The sequence below is a fragment of the Cynocephalus volans genome, chromosome 4 (assembly GCF_027409185.1).
Source record: "Cynocephalus volans isolate mCynVol1 chromosome 4, mCynVol1.pri, whole genome shotgun sequence".
NCBI lineage: Eukaryota > Metazoa > Chordata > Mammalia > Dermoptera > Cynocephalidae > Cynocephalus > Cynocephalus volans.
Window position 1 is genome coordinate 10,873,800 of NC_084463.1, and position 24,700 is coordinate 10,898,499.

At 46.0% G+C, this 24,700-nt stretch overlaps 1 protein-coding gene across 7 annotated transcripts in view; it reads left to right on the forward strand.

Moving 5' to 3' along the window:
- The window catches only part of ZBTB16 (zinc finger and BTB domain containing 16), a 183,093-nt gene that overhangs the window by 116,834 nt on the left and 41,559 nt on the right, over positions 1-24,700 (forward strand). For all 7 annotated transcript variants that reach the window (XM_063095889.1, XM_063095890.1, XM_063095892.1 and 4 more), the window contains one exon: positions 4,125-4,211. In XM_063095889.1, coding sequence (XP_062951959.1) covers positions 4,125-4,211 — 87 coding nt within the window. The remainder of the gene's footprint in view (positions 1-4,124; positions 4,212-24,700) is intronic.

The following is a 24,700-nucleotide window of genomic DNA, read 5'->3' on the forward strand; positions in this document are numbered from 1 at the left end:
CTTATCACCACCTTGCCTATTTTATATTTACTTGCTTTTTAAAAATCTGCCTTCCCCTCTTGAATGTAAGCTCCATGAGGGCAGGGATTTCATCTCTTTAGTTTACTTACTATAATCCACCTCCTGGCATGTACTTAATGGACAACCCCATGTGTAGAAAGGATATGGTGAGTCATGGCCATCTCTGAGCTGTGTCCCCGGAGCTCTTCCCACTCCAGGATGAGCCCCAGGAAATTATGTGAGGGTAAATGCTGCTAGGTCCATATGCACCCGTCCTGTGCAGCTGGCATGATCTCCTTCCCTCCCCCAACACCCCCACCCATTGATGCTTTATAAATGTATTGGTGGCTGAATGATGTCACCGTAATGCATTTTGGGAATGGCCATGTGGTTTATACACACTTGAGTTGCTTTGAATGCAAACCTGACATCATACTGAAGGCAGCAGTGAACAACATATGCACAGTAAACAGGCAGAGACTGTCTTATTGATTAACAGATGAGGCCTCTATTATTGATCAAAGCTTGGCGAGGAAATTTATCACTTTTAATTTCAGGGCTGCCAAATATTTCTGCCTCTGAGCCAGCCGTTGCAGAGACAATTTAAAGGCACAGCCTCCTTGGGAGAGATAGGATTTGGTGTGTCTCTCTCTGCTCAGCTCTTGTGCCCATGGACTGCCTGTTTCTGCTGTCTGGCTCACTCTGGAGAGTTGAGGGGGGGGGGGTGTCAGAGTCTCTCTGGGTGGGGGTGGGAGGTATACTGGGGCTTTATGAATGGGGACTGCAGTGGGAGCCAGTGTCCCCGGTGTTTATGCATAATGAGGAGTCTGACCCAGAGTCACTGAGGACAGGGGACTTTCACACAGCTCAGTTTCGTGACTTCAGCTGGGGTGGGGGGAGGGGATGGAGTGTGGAGGACTCTGAAGGCAGCCAGATGTGGTCAGGCTTGGGCCAAGCCGGCAGCCTTTACCAGATCACGCTCATGTGTTTTTATCTTCATCGGCACTTGTCTGATGGTGTACATCCGGCCCTTCGTTTCCTACCTGCCTTCCTTTCTCTTGGCTTTTCAGTCATTAAAGCGAGAAGCTGCTGCTGCGTACTGATGGCTGTTTTCTAAGAATCCGCCATACCACATCCCTTTGAAGCCTGCGGTCCTGTCGGGCCTCCTGCAGGATGGCCAGGCCACAGGTGCTCCCTTCCCCGTCCGTGCTTCTCCTCAGGCCTCTCTGCTCCCTCTTCCTTCTGTAGCGAGCCGAGAACAGATAGAACCAAAGGAAGAAATACAATCAGAATCAGATCCCTTACAGATCCACAGGAAATCATTGATGCCTAACGATTTGGGGCTCGGGGCAGTTTCTGATTATGAAGGAGGTGTGGCTTCCTCAGCCCAAGCTTTTCCAGGCACTTTCTGCATTTCATGTGTGACCTGGTAAAAAAGTGATCTTGGTTGCCACCTCTGGAAACGTAAACATGCTTTGGGTCTATGTTGCTGTCATCCGCCAGAGAAATTTTCTTGGCTCTTTCTTCAAAGCTCTGTGAGCCATGGACCAGGTGCTTGGCTTGAGAATGCCCCAAAGCTTGAAGGGACACCCAGAGGTCATTACGGGATTCTCCCTGCCTCCAGGTGAAATTCAACCCCAGCACCTAAGACAAATGACAATATTTATTTTTAAAGCTCTTCATGAAAAGCAGTTTCATTATCTTCCCTGGGTCACTTTATCACTCATTTATTCAGTCAGTCAACTCATATTTATCGAGCACCTACTAGAGTATATCCCGGCCATTATTAGGAACATAGGCATGAATGAGATAGACAAGGTTGATGTCCTCATAGGACCTCACATTCCAGACCTGCTGCAGGGTCCTCATGCTCTTCACTGGCAAGAACTTTTCATTGGTGTTTAATATAAGTCTATACTGGTAAACTTGTGTTTTGAGTTATATTCCTTAAGCATATTCTAAGGCAGAGGTTTTCAAAGTTTTTTAAAAAGTAGTGGAATCATTTTTCCAAATATAATTTTACACAAAGTCCTGATGTATAAAATGGGTAAATTGGATTTTCTTTCTTTCTTTCTTTTTTTCTTTTCTTTTCTTTTCTTTTCTTTCTTTCTAGTTGAGGAAAGGGAGCCCAGACCCTGCCTTCCTACCTTGAAGTGCTTATCTTTACAGATGGAATTTTAAGGAGGCTGAAGGGTACATGGATTAAGAGCAAAGCCTCGAAGTCAGGCTGCCTGGGTCTGAATCCACCTTTACTATTGCCCACTGAGTGACACTGGGCAATGCACTTAACCTCTCTGAGCTTGAGTTTACTCATCTGCTAAATGGGGTTCATTGTACTTTAAATGGTGGTGGTTAAGATCACATGAAATGATGTATATTAAGCACTTAGCATCATGCTTGGTATATAGTAAAGCCTCGAGAAATCTGAGGTGGTTTGAAAATAGCACTAGGAGCTAGAAATAAGAGCCAGAACCACTTCTTACACTTATGAGGCTCTGATACAAAACTAAAACCCGGGCACACTTAAAGAAGTGCTAAGACATGTAGAAAGGAACCAAATGCACTGGCAGATTGTAAAGGGCAGAGCAGTGCGTGGTATGCACAGACTCTGGTCTTGAACATGGGATGGGGTTGGAATAGACAGGGGAATGGGACTGGCATTGCTCGAGCACAGAGACTCAGGGAGGGTTGAGCAGGATTTAGTGTGGGCCGGTGAGGATGACCTACCTATGGAGTTAGATGGCTAACTGGGGCAGGTTATGGAAGGTCTTGAGGCCAAGCAGAAGAAATTGGAATTATACAAATTGTGAGCCATTGTTTCTTCCTAAATGTGGAATGTGAGGAATCTGGTGGCCCTCAAGGAACCTGCATCTGTTGAGCAGGTCAGAGGGTGACCACCCTTGAGTCTCACAGTATTCTGGGCATGATGCAGCAAGAGCCTGGATGGGCAGTGATGATCCAAATGCAGTGGAAGAGATACATCTAGAAGACATTCTGGAAGAAAAACGCCCAGGCTCACCAAGGGTGACCCCAGGACCAGATAATGTATGAAAGCCCTGAAGACTATTACCCAGAGATGAAAAGTACTGTTTCATCTTGACATGGTGCCTTTGTCACTTGGAGCCTTGTAAATTATGGTTCTAAAACAGTTTATTAAATTGAGTTGCCCTGAATTAATTTTGTTTATCCCTCAAATATGTACAGTAATAGGTTTCCACTGTGTCAGGCAGATGCAGCTGTGTGCAGGATGACATGGTTTCTCCATCGGGGAGCCTACAGGGTGGTGGGAGAGACGGGTCCACAGGTGTTTAGAATAGAGTGTGACAGGGGCCGAGACTGGGAGCATAAGAAGGGTCATCTTGCCCAGGTGTGGAGGCACAGGAATCGAAGCTGATGCAGCTATACTGTGTGTGGGGGTGCGGGGGTGTGTGGGGGGGACGCAGAGGCAGAGGACATGCAGAGGCCTAGCAGTGAGGAAGGATGTGGCTCATTCAGGGGCGGCTGGAGAGCAGGGAGCAAGCATGAGGCGAGGTGTGGAATATGAAGCTGGGAAGATGAGCACACCCAGAAGGGCTTTGTGAGTCATGGTGAGCAGTGTGGACATCCTCAAGGCACTGGGGAGTCATCAGGGCTTCTCAGTGGTCAGATGCAGGTGGTGGCTGGGGGTAGACAGTGAGCTTAGTCTGGGACACACTGAGTCAGAGGAACGTCAGCAGTTCCTACTTTCTTATAAAGCATAATTTAGGCAACAGGGCACCTTTCCCCTCGCTGGCATCATTTACTCCTGTCCATCCCTTACCTGGAGCTAGACCTTCAGAATCTCTCTTTTGGGGTGTCTCACCTGAACCCCAACTCTGTTTATCTTTGTTATTATGATTTTATGCCTTCTTCTCTTAGGGAGAGCCTTGGGCGAGGGCCTTTAGAACTGTCTAAAGGGTGGGTGATCACCTCTAGGAGAGGGTCTGTGCTGGCTGCTGGGACCATGGATTATCCCTGACTCAGGATCTTCCCAGGTGTCCAGCCCCCTTCCACTAGTGTCCACCTGCACAATTTTGGCCCAGCCCTCCTCCCCTGTCCCCAAGTGGACTCTTGCTCTAGTGGTAACTGCCTCTCCTTCCTTACAGCGGGTGCCAAAGCCTTCGTCTGTGATCAGTGCGGTGCCCAGTTTTCAAAGGAAGATGCCCTGGAGACGCACAGGCAGACCCATACTGGTGAGTTGACCTTAATCCCATCCTCCAGGTTTTCCACAGTGTGACAGCACATGGGTATGAACTATCTTGGTGTCACCCTCTTTTTAGCAAACACGATGTCCAGTCATCTCCTGGGGAGCTGTGCATAGGGATGGGTTTCTGCCTTGTGTGGCTCCTCTTCCCTGTGGGCTGGCTGGGCAGGAATTTACAAGTGTGATGTTGCCCTGCAAGAACAGCTGTCCTGGATTAGGCCAACATCTCTGTGTCTAACAGGCCACTGAGATCCCATCTTCACGAGATGTCTTGTACGCTTCTGTCAAGGCCTTAGAAAGTCTGTGATGTTATCTAAGCTTCTCCTTGTTTTGGTCAGGAAACCTTTTGCACCCCCTCTGATGAAACTCTGAAACCTTCGTGTGGCCACAACGGGCTGGTAACCTTCTGCAGGAGTTGAGGCATTGTCTAAAGAAATCTCTACACAAGGATTTGAACAATATTAACTAACAACGATATAGCTGTGTCCGATTTCAAAGCACTGATTTCTCAGCGTCAGTGTCATCTCATCATATAATTGTCGTTGTCATCATCACCACAGCCGTTCATACTTATTGAATGCTTTCCCTGTGCCAGGTACTGTACTCAGTGCCTTATGTGATCCCACTGGGCCAATCTTTCAGTACCCTTGTAAGGTAGGAGGCAACTGCCATGTCACAGATGAGGAAACTGAGGCCCAAAGGAGGGAGTGTGACTTGCTGAAGTCAACAGTGGGGACAGGTGTGGGTAGAGCTTTGTCGTTCAGAGCTTAGACTGCCTGGATTATCCTGACTCTGCCTTCCTATCTGTGGGTCTGTGGATAAATTACTTAAACTATTAATTTGGATTTCTTTATCTGTTAGAAAAGTAGAGTAATAATAGTGTCTACCTCAGCATGGGGTTGTTGTGTGGATTAACTAAGATATTTTATTTGAAATGCTTCACAGAGTGTTGGGCTCATAGTAAGCAATAAATAAATAGTAGTAGATGTATTTAATTTGGTAAATATTTGTTGAATTCACGTGCCCAGCACTGTTTGGGTGTTTAAGATATAGTAACGTACAAGACAGACAACACTCCTTCCCCTCCGGGAACTGAGATTCTACCTGGAAGACAGGATCAGCAACTAAGTAGATGATGTAATGTCAGGTTATAGTAAGTGTTTTTGAGAAAAAATAAAGCCAGATAAGGGGTAGAGAAGGATAGGGAGAAAGTGATATTTTGGATACAACGCTCAGGGAAGAAGGCCTTGTTGAGAAGGTGACATCTGAGCAGAGTCCTAAAGGGAGGGAGTGAGCCACTGGAAGGTGTCTGGGAGGAATGTCTGGACAGAGGGAACTTGCAGAAGCCCTGAGCCCGGGTGGAGCCTGACAGGTTCCAGGAGCAGCATGAAGAGCAGTGTGGCCAGAGAGCAGTGTGGCCAGAGAGCAGTGTGGCCAGAGAGCAGGGAGTGAAGTGCAGAGAGCAGTGGGAGATGGGAGCAGAAATCAGGTGGGTCTCTCAGCCCTAGCAAGGAATCTGCATTTTTCACTGCATGTGCTGAGAGTCCGTGGGAGGGAGAGAAAACATTTGGAAATCATATATCTGATGAGGAACTTATAACTAGAAAATAAAAAGAACTCTTAGAATCACAAATAAAAGTATAAATAATCAAAGAATGGGCAAAGGATCTGAACAGACATATCTCCAAAGACAGACAAATAGCCATGGAAAGATGCTCGACACCATTAGCCATCAGGGAGATGCAAATCAAAACCACAATGACACACCACTTCACCACCCACTGAGATGTGGCTACAATAAAAAATACAGATAGTGACAAGTATTCTCGAGGGTGTGGAAAAATCAGAATCCTCATACACACTGGTGGGAATGTCAAATGGTGCAGCCACTTTGGAAAACAGTCTGGCAGTTCCTCCAAAGATTATACATAGAGTTATATGGCACGGTAATTCCTCTTCTAGGTTTATACCCAAGAGAAATGAAAATATACATCCACACAAAAACTTGTATATGAATGTTTTTAGAAGCATTATTCATCATAGCAAAAATATGGAAACAACCCAATGCTCATCTACTGATAAATGAATAAATAAACTGTTATATTTCTATGCCATGGAATATTACTCAGCCACAAAAAAAATGAAGTACTGATACATACTACAACATAGATGAACGTTAACATACTCAGTGAAAGAAACCAGATACAAAAGGCCACATGCGATATGATTCCATTTCTATGAAATGTATAGAATAGGCAAATCTGTAGAGAGAGAAAGTAGATTAGTAGGTGGCAGGGGCTGGGGAAGTTGGTGGGAAATGGGGGTGACTGCAGATGGATATGAGGTTTCTTTGTGGAGTGATGGAAATGTTCTGAAATTGATTGTGGTGATGGTTGCTCAACTCTGAATATATTAAAATCCACTAAACTGTGTACTTTAAAAAGAGTGAATTGTATATTGTGTGGTATGTATATTATATCTCAGTAAAACTGCTTGTGTGTGTGTGTGTGTGTGTGTGTGTAAATAAAAGTGAGCTCTGCTGTGTGTCAGGAACAGTCACTGGCATCACACATGCCATCTCTCATATATGTGTGTGTATATATATATGTGTGTGTATGAGTATTTATATTATCTTTTAATTATTTAAATATATATATATGCATACACCTGCACACACACAAACATTTATAGAGAAGGAGCAAAATAGTTCATTGTAGGGTTTTAAGTGGGAGCATATCATGACTGGATTTATTTGTTTGAAAGATCACTGTGGCTTGTCTGTTGAGAAGTGGCCAAAGGGAGTGTTTTAGTTAGGTTATCTTGCCCAGGGTTCCGGATCTTATTGTCATGAAAACCAGGAGAGGACCAGGTCTCCCAGAGTCCCCACCAGTTTCTTATTGCCTGGCCACGTGTAACCGAGAATCCCACTCTGAGAATTCTAATCTGGGGGCTAAGGAGACTGAGCCTATGAGCCAGCTTTGCAAGCAGCTTAATTCAGTCCCTCCAGATTAAACTGCTGCCACAGGGAGCAAGCTGCCCTCTCATCCTGGGGCTGGGGAGGAAGCTGAGCCCTGAGGGGGGGGCATCTGGGAGTTATGAAGCCCCTCATATGTGCCCGGCATACGCTGGGGATAGGGCGGTGACCAACACAGGCACACTCCCTGTTCCTGAAGAAAGCTGGGGATCTGAGGATGGTAGTCTGGGTCCTTTGTCTTTCACCAAGACCTTGTGGATGGGGCTTCGCCAGAGAGAGGTCAGCTACCTAGTACCTCCTGCTTGTGCTGAGGTAAAATGTGGCTCATACTCAAAAAGCCACATGTGGCTTCTCAGTATAGATTGAGTAAACTGAGCTCTTGGAAGGGTGAGGAATGGAGAAAATGGATCCCAGTTAGGGACAAGAGACCAAGGTGGATGCTTTGAGAACGGCTCCCCTCCAGCCCAGGTGTGAGCTATCGGCAAGCTCCCCAGCTGCCAAGAGCATCAGACATTTCCTAGAGTGAGGCCTGCTTAGTGCTTGGTGCCGAGGACAGGCACAACAGCAGCCTCACCCTCAGTCTGGGGTTGGCAGAGAGGTGGCCTGTGTGACACCCCCAACCCTTCCTGAAACATGGTAGAGCCCCTTTGTCACTCATGGTGCTACTTCCTGTTGAACCCTCAGGGATCCTCAGGCTCCCCTAATTATCAGTGAAAGAATACGATCTGAAATCCGTGTGCCGTCTTGGTTCTAGGAAATAGGACCCAGGAGGAAGGCAGAGGCCTGATTACAGGGAATGCTGAAAATAATGCTAAAGCTTTGGAGTGGGAAAAGCCAAGTTGGGTGCCAGGTACTGCTGGAGGGCCAACAGGCGAGCAAGGAGAGAGCCCTGAGAAGAAGGGGTGGAGACCCTGGGAGAGTAAAAGTAATGCTAATGGCATTTTGTTTCTGTTACCTTAGTTTATAAAACACTTTCCTCTATTATACCCATTTAACAGATGAGAACATGAAGGCTAGGTGCTACCCGCCAGGAAGCAGAGAGCTGGAACTTGACCCAACTCCAACTTCAGTGCTCTTTTCACTATTCCCCAGCTGTCCACACATTGATCGACTATTGTCCCTGGGTACATGGATTGAATGGTTCAGGGAGGTCCTGTTTACAGATCATTTAGCTCACATCCCTGTCCTGGGCAGAGCTCTTCTGGATCTCTGTGACCCATTTAACTAAGAAGTCCCAACAGCCCACGTCGTCCTCTTGGGATAGGATACAATTTCCCTGAATCAGATGCGGTCTGGGAGTTCCATGCCCGAGGCTGCCATGTGGGGAGATAATAGAACTAATATGGGCATTGCATAGGATGGGTGGTTATGGTATCTTATAGATATTCTTGAAGCTGAAAAATGAATTTAGTAGAAAGTATTTCCAGTTCCAGTCCAGCCAAGCGAATGGCATCTTCACCTCTCACCCTTCTGACCCCACTTAACCTGGATTTCTGTCCTGGTTCATGTGGCTCCTCCACCCAAGATCCCAGTGGGCTCAAGCTGGTGCTCAGGAGGCCACAGTTATGGTTGGGCTGGGCTCAGCCTTCGTTGTCACATTTCAGTTTTCTGTTTTGGTACAACGAAGACTTTGAGAAGATAAACAGAGATCATTTTACACCTTTTATATTATGACAAATACATATTGCAAAACACTGCTGCTTCCAAAATGTTTGGGTTGCAGAGCAGTGAGGAATTAACAGCTCCCTGAGACGCCTGTACTTCATTTACACATCAGAATTTTTTTACACCATTCAGTAAAATAAAAGTAGGAAAACACACATGCACGTGCACACTCACATGCACGCCTGGTGCATCCTCTAGTTTCTGTATCGGGAATGTCTTAAATTAGTAAGTAGCTCTTTAAGTCCAGATAAACTGATAAATACCATTAATGGCTTAATTTATACTCTGGGTTTGAAATTTGACACATGGACACTATCTTGGCTCAGGAAACACAAGTGGTTTTGTGCCAGAGGTTTTAATGACCGATCAGTAATATAAATTGCTGCATCACTGAACAAAAATAGCTTCTCCATGTCATTTGATCTGGAAACTTCTCCGGCCAGGCAGCAGTTAATAAATTTAAAAATAATTACCCTCTTTATTCAAAGTCAGACTAATTAGGTGTGGGTTTTACAAATCATAATGTTGTTCAAGCCACTGTACGTCTCCACTTGGGGCTTGAACCATCTTCGGGCAACAGACAGGTTGGGGTGGTGTTAATTGGAGGGCAGGGGAGATACCTCAGCTGCTGAGCTCAGGGCAGTCTTCAGCATGTCCTGGGGAGAAGATGGGAGGTCTCAGTGAGGAGGCTGTGAGGGTGACCTGTGGGAACCTTCAACTCTTTCAATCTGTATGTAGGGAGCCCAGAGCAGCCACCTACCTGTGATCTGAACATGGGGGTTGGGGCTAAGGCTGGTGTGTGCGGGTCCCTGAGAGATAAGAGGAGCTGGAGAGGTGGGGATGCAAACGATTGATTGGGGAGAATGGGCCTGCCTGAAGGTAGGGGAGTAGATAGGATGATCTCTAGAGAGCTTTAATCACTGGCAAGTTTGGGCCCTGACAAGGTGGCGTAGGTTTGTCTTGCAGACTGCAGGGAAGAAGGACTCCATGGAGCCTGAGGTCAGAGTATAAAGTTCAGGGTATTTGGTGCATAGTGACCCAGAACCTGGGCTCTGGTGTCAGACTGTCTAGATTCAAATTCTAGTCCCATCGCTTACAGGTTTTATGATCTTGGGCAGATTGCTTAACTTCTCTAAGCCTTGGTTTCCTCCTTGTAATATCAGGACAATCATGACGTCCGTTGTATTAAGGATATTGTGAGGATTTATCGTGATAATCCATGTAAAGCACTCAGCATAGGCCCTGCACGGAGTAAGTTCTCAGTAAGTGGTGGTGGTGGTGGTGATGACGACTGTCATTGCATCATCACAGTCTTCATCACTGCCCCAGGGAGCACTCATCTTCCCACCAGGCAGGTGAAAGGGGAAGGGACAAATTGGTGGTGATGGTGGTGGAGGAGCAGGAATGGTGTACGGCTGCTTTTCTAAGGTGGAGGTGGGGTCTTCCAGGAACCCTCACTATGTCCTCTGGCCAAGAAGACATTTCCAATGTGCTCATTGAGCTAACAGCCACTGGGCCTTCTAAGTGCAGTTGAGAGAAGTGAGGGCAGAATGAAGTTCCATTCTGTAAACAGTCTCATGGAGCAGATTTAGTAGCTCTTAAGGTCCTGGGGCTTGGAATGCCCAAAGCTGCCCAGAGGAAGCACCCCCTGCTGATATCTAAACAGGTGATGTGTAAACCTAGGCTGGACAGGCCACAGAACTGGGATCAGGACTAAGCAGGTGTACCAGCCTCCAGGAGTACCAGGCACATCTTAGAGGAGGCCTCAGTGGCTGGTGCCCTCAGTGGCTCAGGAATATTGAGTTTTCTGGTGGCGTCCTGGCCCATGTCTACTATCACTAGAAATCTGGGTATTTTGGATCTCCTGTCAGCTTCAAGTAGGACCTTCCATCTCATCCTGCTTTTTCCCTGGTAAGGAAAAGAGGCAAAAAGGCCGACAAAAGATGGCAAAGGTTATTCTTAGGTCTAGGAGTTCTGGGGCTGGGAAGTTTCAGGATGGCCTCCACAGGTCTAGGGTGGTAGGTTGAATTAGACTCTGGACTTGCCCCAGAGCGATTCAACTCTCTCTTCCAGCCCCCAACTTGTTCCACCAGGTCTGCCAGGTTAGTGGCTCAGGTTTGCAGCAGATCAGAATAGCCTCTGCAACTGATTTGTCCTGTCATTCCTTTATTCACTTATTCTCTGAGTTTTTAAGTACTTATTATATGCCAAGTGGTTTGTGAACTCAATACATAATGGTAAACAGAACTTGATGCCTGCCTTCCTGAAGCTTACAGTGTTGTGAAGGAAATGAACAAGTAGGTTGGATTTGCCTTAAGTACAGATAATTCAATAGCTGTACTCTATTGGATATTTTTGAATTATGATTTTATTAAGTCTTTGCTAAAGTCCTAAAATGTAGACATTTCTTCTCCCTAGTCTTCGTTGGAAGAAACTGAGACCCAGAAAGGGGCAGAGCTAGAATGTGTGCCTTGGCCTCCTGCACCCCAGAGCCCATGTTTAATGTTGTCTTCCCTCCCCACAGGGGCCTGGGCATCGTATCTAATGTGCAGGCCAGGGGATCGAAGCCCATATTTGAAAAAGGGGGTCCGGTAAGAACAAACACTCAAAACTAAAATTAGGACCCACACATTCTACTTTCAGCCCAAGGTTCTCTCCACTCTGACTACAAAATAAGGACTTTCTTTTACTGGCCTAGAAAAAGTTGCTTAGTTTCCACATTCCCGTGTCACAGGAGAAGCCACTCAAGCAGATGCAAATGTTCAGATGCTGGTTCCCATCCACTCAGGGTTGACTGCAAGAGGGTCTTGCAGTCCAGAAAGTGGACACATCTGGCCACCACAGACCTGTGCCGCCGACTCTGCTCTTCTTGCAGGGAGTGGGCGTTGGAGGGAACCCTGCCCAAAGGATCCTCTCCATTTCATTGTGAAGGAGGATGGGAGGCATCTTGCTGTAGCACTGAAAGGAGCAAGCAGTGAGGACACACATACCACACACACAGTCTGCAGCTGCACGACCATCCCCTCTGAAGGTGCAGAACTGTGTCTCCAAACTTGGTGTTGGCTGCCTGATTGTACTGGCCTCTCTCTCACTCCTGATATGTTAAAGATGCTTGGGAAAAACTCGAGGGACAGTCTCTGGCTCTGAACTTCGGGGTAGAAAATAGAGTCCTTGTTTGGAGGACTTTCTGTGGTGGGTGACCATGGGAGTGGTGGCAGGAGTAGCAGGTGGGACAGAGGGTTTCAAAGGGTTAGCGGGAACATTCTTTCCCACAGTGTGGCTGCCGGCGCCGCCTCTCTTCTGCCCTGGGTCTGGCACAAGGGGCAGCACCGGGCACCAAGGAGCCATGTCAGGGTAGCTGGCCCTGGTCCTGCAGCAGTGGGAAAATTAGCAACTGTTCTGGCTTCTCCTCCCAAGGGCAGCCTCCCAGTGCCTGGTCCAGAGGAGTTGGGGGAAGGGAGAGGGGCCAAATAATGAGAAATAACTTAATCTCCCTAAAACTTTACATTAAATGAAAAAGGAAGAAAGCGTCTTAAATTTCTGCCCAAGGTGAAGGGGATGGGGGTGGATGGACATGCGGACTCTGTGCAGGTTGGCATGACCTCCCCATTGAAAACATAATAGCATTTGACTTTTATAAATATCAGAGGTGATTTGTATAGCATTTCACGTGGTGTGCCAAGGAATTTGACACGAGAAAGCTCAAGCTCGAGAAGGGCCGCAGAACGTCATAGGCACTTCGAGAGGAGGATCATGTGCTGCTGTTTGTACAGTCAGTGCCCCAGCATAGATTTACTCTTGACCTAATTTCATGCTGTTACTATAAAGGCATGTTTGATGCCTAATATAGAGTTTTATTTTCCAAGCACAGGACTCTCGGCTCTGCTGGAGCTGCTTGCTGTGGCATAGGGAGGAACAACCCAGCTGTCACCTGCTGGCCCAGACAAGCCGCCCTTTTCCTCCACTCCTCACCCTAGTGGCTCCCTGGGCCCCTCTGGCCACCTTCCAGAGGGGCCCCAGTGCTATTTTTTTAAAAAAATTACTTTTATTTTTTAAAGCAGTTTTAGGTTTACAGTAAAACTGAATTGAAAGTACAGAGTTCCCATATACCCTTCCCACACGCACAGCCTCCCCCACTGTCAACACCCCGCACCAGAGTGGTGCAATTGTTACAGTGACCCTACGCTGACACGTCATTATTCCTCAAAGCTCCTGATTACATAGGGTTCACTGTCAGCGTTGTACATCCTGTGGGTTTGGACAGATGTGTAATGCCGTGTTTCCACCATTGTAGTACCATACTGAGTAGTTTCACTGCCCTAAAAATCCTCTGTGCTCTGCCTACTCATCATCCCCAATACTTTTGATGTGTAGCATTGCTGCTTGGGCAGTGCTTTGAGGGGATCAGTGGTGTTTGGTTATCTTGGGATTGGAGGAAGAGAGCTGAGCCGAGATAGGTTTGGGTTAGAAAAGGTTGAAGCTCAACAGACATTCTGAGCATCTGCTTTATGCCAGATGTTTATGCTGGGCCCTGGCATAGGAATGCAGGACTCCCATGGTCTCTGCCCTTCACCAACCTCCCACCATGGTGGAAATGGTGTTGAACGTTATTGTTGGAGGTTGGTGGGGGTGGGGGAAGCATGGTATTTGGAAGCCATAATGAATTGGGAGAAAGGAGATCTAGGTTCTTATCCTGGTCTGCCACTGACTTGCTTTATAGCATGGGACACATTTCCTTGTTTCTCTGCCTCTCAAATGTGGGAAGTGGGAATTGGGGGCAACATTGCTGTTCTGGGGGTTCTGTGGTTCTGGTCTTGTATTAATGATCTACATTTTTCTTGGCTTTAGTTTTCATATTTGTAAACTGAGATTAATAATAGACAGTTGTTGTGAGGACTAAGTAAGATAACACGTGTCCAGGGCTTAGCCCAGTGGCTGGATGTAGGATGACAGGCCCCACAGCGGTAGCTGCGCACTTGCTCTTGTTTTCAGAGGTCTGAAGTTTCTGTCCCTCGCCAGTGAACAAGTATTCCCCTCACTTTATTTAGAAGCTTATTCAATAACAATATATTAAATACCTACTATGTCTGAAGTAGAGATTAAAGATGACATTTTAAAAAAAAGTCCTAGATTTGAGGGGAATGATAGAATCTGATCTTTGAAGATTATTATTCAGAGCTTGGTCTCTATTTGGCACTGTTGCTTTTTACACGCTTGTATCATCCGATGGAGTCATCATCATACACCACCGAGGTGGGATTCACTGTCTCTACCACTGGTGAGGACTCACAGGGTCTGAGAGGTTTAAATAACGTGACTCATTCGGTGGCAGGACTGAGATTCAGGATTGGTATTCCCAGTGGGGAATCTGATGGGCCTGTCAGGGTGCCCTCATCCCCACTGTTCAGAGTTGCCCCTCCCCTTTCAGAATTGTCCCCAATTATCAGCCTCAGTCCCTGACCCCCGGCTGCCACTTGCCGCCCCTCGCTCCTGTCTGCAGTCCGCCAGGCTTTGCCTTTATCCCTCTCTCTACCACCTTCTGCTCTTATTCCTCCCTTTCTGACTTCTTGTCCTTCTCCCTAGTGACACCCCAGCTGCCCGATGACAAAAAGGAGTTAATAAAAACCAATGTGTAACTGAAACTTGAAAAGCCATAAATCGCCTTGTTTTTTCTAGGATGTTGGTAGCATTTTGATTTAATAGTTGGACAAACACAAGGGCCTATTTTATTCAGAGTTTACAGGCCTCAAGGCTGTTATTCCTCCAAATTTAATAGCATTGAAATTGCAGGGTTTGCTATAATTTGCCTATCGCTTTCTGCTCTACCATTGATGTTTATTGTCAGCGGGATGGAATCTCAATCCGACTCACTTAGATAACATGTCTGTTAAACATTTAGATAATTGTACCATCATTAACTTGTCACATTATTTTAGAGATTCAAAACAGAGGCAGGGTACATAGAGGTACCCCAGGGGGGTGGAGGTGGGGGGAAAAGGAGGAGGGAGACAACCTCTCCTGAGTTAGACAACCAGGAGATGAGAGAGTTGATTTCACACTCTTGGCATTTTGTCAGAGGTGTCTAAGTTTAGGAGGTGCGTGCTGCAGAGATGGGCCACGGGGTTGTTCCCTACTTAAGTCAGGGTGTCTCTCAACCACCGTGGCAGCCAGGCTTGCTATTGGCTGATGCCTGGGACACTGTGGCAGATGCTCAGAAACCCTCAGTGTTTCATCTCCAACTTTGGCTCTTATGTACCCAAGACCAATTTTTAAACTTCCCTTAGGGATGCTGATTGCAACATTGTATGTAATTACAAAGCATTGAGAAAGACCTAATGTGCAAAGGCAAGGAATCCATTAATTATGGTACCTGGTGTGGAAAGATGTCCATGGTGTTTTGTGTGATAAAACCTGATTAGAAAAAATAAGTTATATATTTTAAACCCATTTAATATAAAATACAGAAGCCATTCTGTAAGATTCTATATTTATTAACAGTGATTATCTTTAGAAATGGGATTATGGGGCAAAGGGTGTTTTACTTTCTGGTTTATCTGTTTTTGAATAATAATTATTATTTACAGGCATGTACCACTTATATAATTTTAAAAATTAAAGTCACTTTACAAATAAAAATATCACCTTTGGGTCTCATTCTTTTTATAGAGGAGGATTTTTAAAAAGAAAAGCCTACAAGTACAAGTAGGTGGGTTTTGAAGGGGGTCAAGGACATTAATAGCTCAGCCACAGTGGCAGATGCCTCAGTTTCTCACTGTTAGGACAGATGAATGCCAGATGGAGAACCTGGCACACTGGGAATGGGCCTGGGCCAGCATGCAGAGGTCAGGACTGCTGTCCTGTTCACTCAGGGTATGACATAGGAAGTAAGTAGCAAGAGAGATTTTCATTACACCAGAGTGAGGACTGAGGTCATACCTGGAGGGATGACAGAAGCCAGAGAGAAAAAGGAATGAGCCCAGATGGAAGTGGGGGTGACTCCCCATATGAGAGATGCTGGGAGCAATTAAATATCAACAGTAGGTGGGGTACTGAGCTTGGAATTCAGGACTGCCCCTTAGAAATAATGGGGTATATGCCTCCTGGTTCTGTGGGACCAGAGGCCCACAGGTGTGACTGCAGTTCTATCCAGCTGGCTTTGTACACCGTGTTATCTCCTGCATCCCCAGGGCCTGCCCTGTGACTTGGGCAAGAAAACTCATACTCTTGCCTCTCACAGCTTGTGTACCCCAGCGACACAAGGGAACAGTAAAAAATGTACAAGTCCAGAAACACAGGTTAATGTTTCCCCAACTGTACTGTAAATAATGCAGATATTTGGGGGTGGGAGGGAAAAACAATGTAAATGTTTTATAGGCTATAGGCTAAATAATGTATATATTTAGAAAAGCAGCTTAAATATTTCATATGCTGCAGTACAGTTTCCTGCTTAGAGGAAGGACTGGGCTGGTGAGGCCTGTGGGTTAAGGATGGGGGACCAGAGCTGTACACTAAAAGCATGTGTGTGAGATTGGGTGCGATAAGGAGAGGCAGCTATCACTTACCTGGAACCCAAGTAGTTAGTAGTCTCAGGTTTTTCAACTATCATGTAAATATCCTATACTCTTGTTTGTTTTTTAACGTGTAAGAGAAACAAATGACGACAATCTAATAACAAGAACTTGTTTTAAAAAAGCAACTTCCTGCCCAAAAGAATTGAAAACATGCGTGCACACAAAATCCTGTACATGAATGTTCATAGCAGCATTATTCATAATAGCCAAAAAGTGGAAACTACACAAATGTCTACCAACTGTTTAATGGATAAACAAAATGTGGTATTATCCATACCATGGAGTATGATTCAGCCATAAAAAAGAAAATACTGATACACGTTACAATGTGGATAAGCCTTAAAAACATGATGCTAAATGAAAGCAGCCAGACACAAAAGGCCACATATTGTGTGATTCCATTTGTATGAAGTGTTCAGAATAGGGAAATCTATAGACAGAGAATAGATTAGTGATTGCTAGGGGCTGAGGAGGGGGAGAATGGTGAGTGATTACTAATAGGCATGGGGTTTCTTTTTGGGGTGATGAAATATTCTGGAAATAGATAGTGGTGGTGATGGTTTACAGCTTTGTGAAGACATTGAAAGACATTAAAAGGGTGAATTTTATGGTATGTGAATTATATCTCAATGAAAATAAAAGGCAACTTCCAGGTGTGTTGTTGGTTTTTACAGTCTCAGCCCAATCCCCTACACCTGCTGCATCACCAGATTGTCTAGACAGGGAGCACTTAGCATAATAGTGATTGTTCAGACAGTGCAGGAGACTGTGGCACCTTTGGAATAGTTCTGTTCACTGAAGGCGGCAGAGAGTAGGATGGCTCGGGGACGTGCCCTATCCATTCCTCCATGTTTAGAAATGGGAAGGAGGAAGAGAGAATCAGGTCAGTACCAGGAAGGAAGGAAGAGAGAATCATGTCAGGACCGTGAGCCAGCGAAGGATGTGAGTCTGACATTTGCAAAGCCTTCAGGAGACTGCGCAGTTGCCTTCTGTGTAGATCTCAAGAGGAAAAGCCAGCCCTCATCTGGCCTGGGAGGAGTCACTCTTGCCAAAGGCAGAACACGGACAGTATTGACACAGACAGCCCATTTTAAGGGAAGAATCACACAAGTAATATGTGTTCAGTGTGGAGAAAAGAGAAAGTACATATAAACAAAAGAAACATGTCCCCTGTGGTCCCACCACTTTTATTCCATTTCTCTTTTAAACACAAATGGGCAATAATATGCAGTGTATGTTATTTTGTAATCTGTTCCTTGCCTGCCAGCAGACCTGTATCTTGACGATCATTTTAATGGTTTCCTAGTATTTTCCCCTACACCCAATCTTTTTCTTTATCTGTAAGTCCTCTTGTGCCTTACTTGTGCGGTGGGGAACCAGACCCCATATCCAAAATACCTTTCAGGGACTGCAGGCAGGAGAAGTGGCTAACAGAGATGCAGCACATTATCACCTCTTACCTGTCGCTGCTTCTGTCAACAAGATAGACTGGGCTGGCCAAGCAGTTTTGCAGCAGCTGTTTACTCTGCCATTCCAGGCAAGCTTGAGATGCTGGGAACGTATCCAGTCCCCACATTCGATCTTCTAAGAAGCTGTTTCCCTTTGGTTTTCTCCAGCCTTGCAAATGGCCACTCGCCCTGGGCAGGATTTGGGCAAGTAGTTTACCTCTTCTGTTTAACGAATGGCACTGCCCAGGGGCTGGGCAGACCAAGGAAAATATAGGCATCAATTTATTCACCAAGTTAAAACCTAGATTTAAGTAACTAGTTAAACGTCTCCGTACATTAAGTGTCCCGGGCCCAACTAGGAAAGATTTCCTTGAGTTGATAAACCCCAAGCAGGCAATAGGGAAAAGACTTTTCTTTTGGAATGTTCTTCTCTGAACACTAGGAAAACTTACCTAACAGAGGGATTGCAGGTTTGGGTCAGAGGAAACATTCCCTGCCCCCACTAGGAGAAGATCCATTACAGATTGGAAATGACTTTGTCTCTAAGTGCCTGTTGTCAGATAGGATGCACATTTCCCTCTACCAAACAAATATAAAATGCTTCCAGCCTCTGCCTTGGATTTTCTATTACTGTTTCACAGGACTCCAGAGAGTTTTAAGATAGCAATTTGATTAAGCTTATGGGGAAGATCCCATCAGATAACATTCTTTTTCTGCAGGTAGAGATAATGTGTTCAAGTATTAAGTATGTTTTAAAGGTAATTCTCTCTTCCATATTTATTTTAGTTACAGGAATTGAAAAGGGGGAGACTGTGCATCCAAAAGCTGCCCCTTGGGCCCTGGAGTCGCTCTGACTTTTCTCCTCTGGGAAACACACTTGAGGTTTTTGACAAATGAATGAGCACCAAGTGTTTTTCCATTTTGAAATAACTTGATATTCCCTATCTCCAGAGATATGGTCCAGAAGGTGAGGTCTTGGCTGCTGACCTCGTCCGGCTCCCTAGCTTGGATTCCCTGTTCTGGAATACTTGCTGAGCTCCGCATCTTATGCTCCTGGATATCAGGAGGGGACCTGGCTGCTACTCAGAAAGAGGACTTGCCTCATCCAACAGGGAAACATAGTACCACATCCCACACCTTCCGAGATTAGAGCCTGGAATTACCACTTTTGTACCAGTATATTGGGCCCAGTGTTAAGTGTATTTGAATTGGGAGAGGCTAATTAGAGGTCCTAGAATTCTAAAATCCATAGACTCCTAGACTTCAGAACTGGGGCAAGGGGCATGAGGCAGCATGATCCTGAGCCTCAGAGGGTTAAGTGATTTGCCCAGGATCACACAGCCAGTTAGGTAGACTCACTGTGGGCTAGAACCCAGAAATCCCTGGTCTTGGACCACTCCTCCTATCCCCCAGTATACCCATAACTCTGTGCTATCTCCAAGAAATAGACTCCTCCTGTCCCCTGGTATACCCACAGCTCTGTGCTGTCTTGCCCTTTCCTGGAGTTCTCCAGAGTAGGAGATTCTGTCCCAGGAGGCCCTCCTTAGCAATTCATGAGTCAGAGTCTGCATTGAGAGCTGCCAGGGCCCCATAAAGGCCTGAGGAGCCCCTGGAGCAAGCCCAGGGCTGATATCCTGGAGTTCCCCAGACCTCACTTTGCCCACCAGCTGTGCTGTTCTAAAGCTCTCTGTACATTTTTGCAAACTAGAAAAATCAGGCCCAAACCCTGCCTTCAGAAAGCTAACCATTGCTGAAGAGAAAAATATATACACTTATCTAAAAAGATAATTAACAAAACAGGGCAATTAAATGTGTTATATGCTCTAGGGATTGAGGGTAATGTTTGTGGAGTTTTCCATCCTGTTGTCTGCTCGAAATCCTTTCTGTGTGGCCAGGAACACAGAGCTCCTGCACACAGCATTTCTTCATGTTACTTCTCTGCCTGATCTCTCAGGGCCCTCAGTTTGTGGGCTACAGCTTGTCAGTCTATAGGCAAGTGACACTGAGAAAGACCCCAAGTGGGAGGCTTATTATATAAGACCCAGGGTGGTGGCATGCACTGTTGTCTCTGAATGAATGTCCCACTTCTATCAGACACAGGTGGCAGTGAAGGGGTGGGTGCGCAGTTGATGGGCACAGCCCAGAGTTTTGATGCCTTGCTCACCATGGCCCTGGCATCTAAAATGCACACCTGATGTTGCATCTCCCATGCTTAGCCTTCAACGGATTCTCATTGCCTTACGCCAGCTAGACAGTAAAATCATTTGGGGGAACCTGAAAAAAGTACCGAGCAAGAGCTTCCACCTCAAACCAGTTGAATCAGAATCTCTGGCATGGAGCTCAGACATGGATGTTTTTTAAAACTCCCCAGGAGATTCTCATGGGAAACCAGGGGTAAGATCAAACTCCATTGCATGACCTAGAAAGTTCTTCACTGTCAGAGTCTTCATCTTTTGCCATCTCCTACAATGCATTTATACTGAGCTGCTTAGATTTTCCCAACCTCTCCTTGCTGTTTTTCTCCTCCATTGTCTCCCACTAACACCCACACTCTCAAGTGTCTTGTCTGCCTGGCATGGGTCTTCTCAGTTCAGTTGTGTCCTTCTCTGTAGCACCATTTCCAAAACTTCCCCTCCTTCTAGTCCCCTGCACCATGCACATACCATGCTGCAGCTCTTGGTCATCTTGCTACTCCATGAGTTAGGGGTGACATCTGAGCCATGGAGTCACTTAATAAATGTTCGTCATGTGGTTAACCAAAAGCAGTAAAGGGAGCATCTTGATTGGAAGTAGGAATGAAGAATCTGTCTGGATTCAGACTTTTGTTCTTCACTTAACAGCTGTATGGCCTTGGACCAGTCACTCAACCTTCACAAGTCTCATATTCCTGTCTAAAAAATTAGGGCATCATACTTACTCTTTATACATCAAAGATGGATGTGAGGACCAAAATAATCTTAGAACAAAATAGCATCTTCAGAAGTGGTAAGGCACGATTCAAATTTCAGATATGATAATTGTGATGTCTCCTCTGAAAACCTGTGAGAGCTTTGGCTTCAGGGTTGCCCTGCAGTGCCAGTGTGCTCCAGTCTGTGCCCAGCCTCCTGTTCTAGCTTTTTCCTTCCCCTGGCTTGTTTTTTTGCACCTGCTATGCTTCACCCCTGCACATACAGTAAAAAGCAAGTCAATTACTATTATATTTTGAATAATAGAGAAAATAATGAAGGAAGCAGGCTGGTCCATTCAGTAATTAAGTGTTCAGTGTCAGGGGTGGACAGAAGTTAGGAGAGGTATCCTAGGATTTTTGACTCAGTGTCATCTGAACGGATTGATGAGACAGGTCCCACATACAAACCATTTCAGATCCATACCCTCTGGTGTGTTAAAAGTTTTAGAAGAAGAGCTCCCTTAAACTGTGCTATTGCTTTCTTCAGTCGTCAGCTGTGCTTTGAGCACCAGCCACCGGCACAGGTGCCGGCATGCAATGATAACTTGCCTTGCCTGCCCTGAGGAGCTTACGACAAGAAGAGGGCAGGGACAGAGGGTGCCCTGTGTAGCATGCTTGGTGGGTGCAAAAAGGGTGGGTGCCCAACCCTGATGGGGTTATGAGCAGGGAGGCTTGGAGACAGGAGGAGGAGATGCTCAAGCTGCATTTGCTTCTCACCGTCCTGCTTTCGGATAAACTTATTTTGTGGGCACAATGAATGGTTTGCTCGCCACCTCTTGTGGAATAAACCTTTGTGTATATGCATGTGTATGTGGGCTGTTACTAATCCCCTTCCTTTCTTGGTCTCCTGTTTTTGAGGTTAGTGGTGTCTGGGATTTGCAGAGGGAGGAAGGATATAAAAGGGCAAGACAGGAGACCCCGGTGCCTGGATTCAGAGCCTCTGCATTCCGGAGTTCCCCAGAGGCCCCTCTCCCCGACCCTTCAGCTCCAGAAAGCCATTGTGCTCCCTCCTGGCCTCTGACCCCAAGGCTCTGGGAAGCAGCAGGTTGTTGACACTTGGACAATCATTTCTTGCAAGGCCTCAGGAGCTCTCCTCTCTGCCTGAGGGTGGTGACTGTTCCCCGAACCAGGGAGGGGGGAGTGGTTAAAGAGGAGGGAAATTGGTTCTCTGTCAGAGTAGGAGGGAAGGAGAGGGAATCCTCAATTTCAGGCCCCCCAGGTAGCTTCCCATTTGCCTCCAGGGTTTACCCTTCCCTCACCTGCCTGTTCAGGAGCAGGCCCTCCCCAGGGGTAAGCTTCAGGAAGCTGAGTTCTGGACAGGCGTTTCTGACCAGGATTTCCTTTGACCTTCCTGTTGTGGGTCTCCTGTTTGCAAGGGAATCCGATATTTCTTCGTGGAAGATGCCTATCTATAAATCTACTGCAGTCACAGGAACAAAGAAATTTCTAGCTTTGGTGTTGCTCCGTATTAGGAGCAAGACTTTGGGCAAGTCACTTGTCCGTTTAGAGGCTTGGTTTCTTCCTTGGTAGAAGAGGGTCAAAAAAGCCACTTGCCTAATAGGCCTGTTATGGAGCACAAATGAAATAATACGTATGGAAGTACGTTGCGCTCTATGAAACATCCTGCCAATGTACGGTTTCTCTTATAGCCAAGGCTGCTATTTTGTGTGTGTGATTCTTACAGTTTCTAAGTATGGGCTTCCCAGGCATTTCTCCTCCCCTCTCCCGTCTAGGGCATTTCAGGAAGCATTATTCAAAAGCCGGTCGGGTGAGACAGAGGAACTCTTAAATTTTTTAAGTGCCAATTTTACTTTCACCTAGGTCTTAATAATAAATAACTCTAGCTCTGTGTAGCCAGGAGTTGGGATGTCCTATCCGAAAGAGCACAAGGCTGAGTCTAACAGCCGGGCACCTATGCAGAGGGCTTGGTCAGTACCATTTCTCCAGCAATGAGAAAGAGCCCTCTTGCTAAGCCACAGAAAAACCTCCCCTGTGCTTTAATTCTGGAAGAAGTGGGTTAGGGTGGCCATGTTTAACCTTTGACCTTGAAACAAAAGCATTATCAAAATTAGTTACCAAGAGATTCTATCTTCCTCTCCCCGCCTCCACTTCCCTGTTTGCTGGGGCTAGTTTAGTTTAAGATCTTGGTAAACTTTGGCGCAAGAGCAAGGGTTTAGAAGGCTTCTGTTGCCTTAGAGACACTCCAGGCCTGGTGTTCACTGCCAGGGCTCTTGGAGTCCAAGGTGGGTTAAAGGACAGAGATGAGAATCTTGCACTACAAAGGGGTTCAGAATCTGTGCGTTAAAAACTCTCTCCACTGAAACTAGCCTAGTTCCTGGCTGTCTTGGAAATTTGATTCTGTTGAGATGATAACAGTCTACCCCACTCCCTATATCCCTCCATAACTGTGGGTTCCACATCCACAGATTCAACAAACCTTGGATTTAAATTTTAAAAAAAAAACCAATAATAAAAAAAACCAAAAAACAATACAGTATAACAATTATTAACATAGCATTTGCATTATGTTAGGTATTATAAGTCATCTAGAGATGATTTAAAGTATAGAGGAGGATGTGCATAGGTTATATGCAAATACTATACACCCTTTTATATAAGGGACTTGAGCATCCATGGGTTTTGGTATCCATGGCGGGTCCTGGGACCAATCCCCCACAGATACTGAGGAGCAGTTGTATATTGATATTTAGACTCACATTCATCAGAACTTTCTTTTATGCCTCCATTGACTCAGCTGCTGTCTGACCTTAAAGTACTGGTTGGCCTGAAGGATTGATTTCCAACATCTTCCCCTTCCAGGCAGAAATCCATAGTCAGGGGTTGGAGTAGAGGTATATCTAGACCTGAGTCATTTCCCTGGGTTTAAATCTCATCCTTCCTGTCATTTACTGTCATTGTGGCCTTGGACAAACTATTTGAACTCTGAGCCTCAGCTTCCTCATCTGAAAAATGGGCATAGTAGTAGTAGTGCCTACCTCGTAGAGGTATTTTTGAAGATAGATAATAGGATACACTTGAAGTGTTTGGAATGGGGTAAGGCACTTACTAAGCATTTAGCAAACATGAACAACTGTTGTCACTATTATTATCACTGTCATCAGTATCATTGCTATTGATTCTTTATCACCTCCCCAGGTCCAGGTGGGCTCCTGCCACACACACACACACACACACACACACACTCTCTCTCACACACCCACACACCCCCTCCACCCCCCACACACGTGTGCACGCCTACCAGTCCCTACCACATTGGGGTTTTATTGGTGACCTGCCACTTTCCTGTTCCTCCTCTTCCCTAGCTTTCTTTGCAGTCATTTTCAGAGTCCCCCCCTTGGATGGGGGGTTGGGGCACAAAGGTTTGACCTCATTTCATACCAGGAAGTCCAACTTGCCGCCAGGGATTGGGAGGGAAAGGCGCTTTATAAGCTCCTGATGAAAGCTGTAAAACGAGATGGTCAAGGATCTGGCCAGGCCTGGTTCAGGATTATGGCTGGCCCCTGGAATGCCGAAGGGGCCTCTCTTAAGAAGCCAGTGTCTATTTACAGTGTATCTCTCATAAACCCCAACGCCGGGGCCAGGGCAGGGGGACTCGCCCTCCTGGCATGTGATTGATTATCTGGTATTTATGCCATTGAGGACTTGTCAGCGGTCTGGGGTCAAGGGGTCATCTCATGTGTCTTGCCGCCAGCCCACCTCCTTTTGTACAGTGTGGACCGGGTGAGCTGTGCACAAAACAGCTTTTTCTTTTCCTTGGGAAAAGGGGGAGGGGGTGGGGGAGGGAGTGTCAATGAAAATTTTTTTCAACCTTTTCTGAATAGTGTCCTTTTAATTCTAAAGAACTTTTAATTA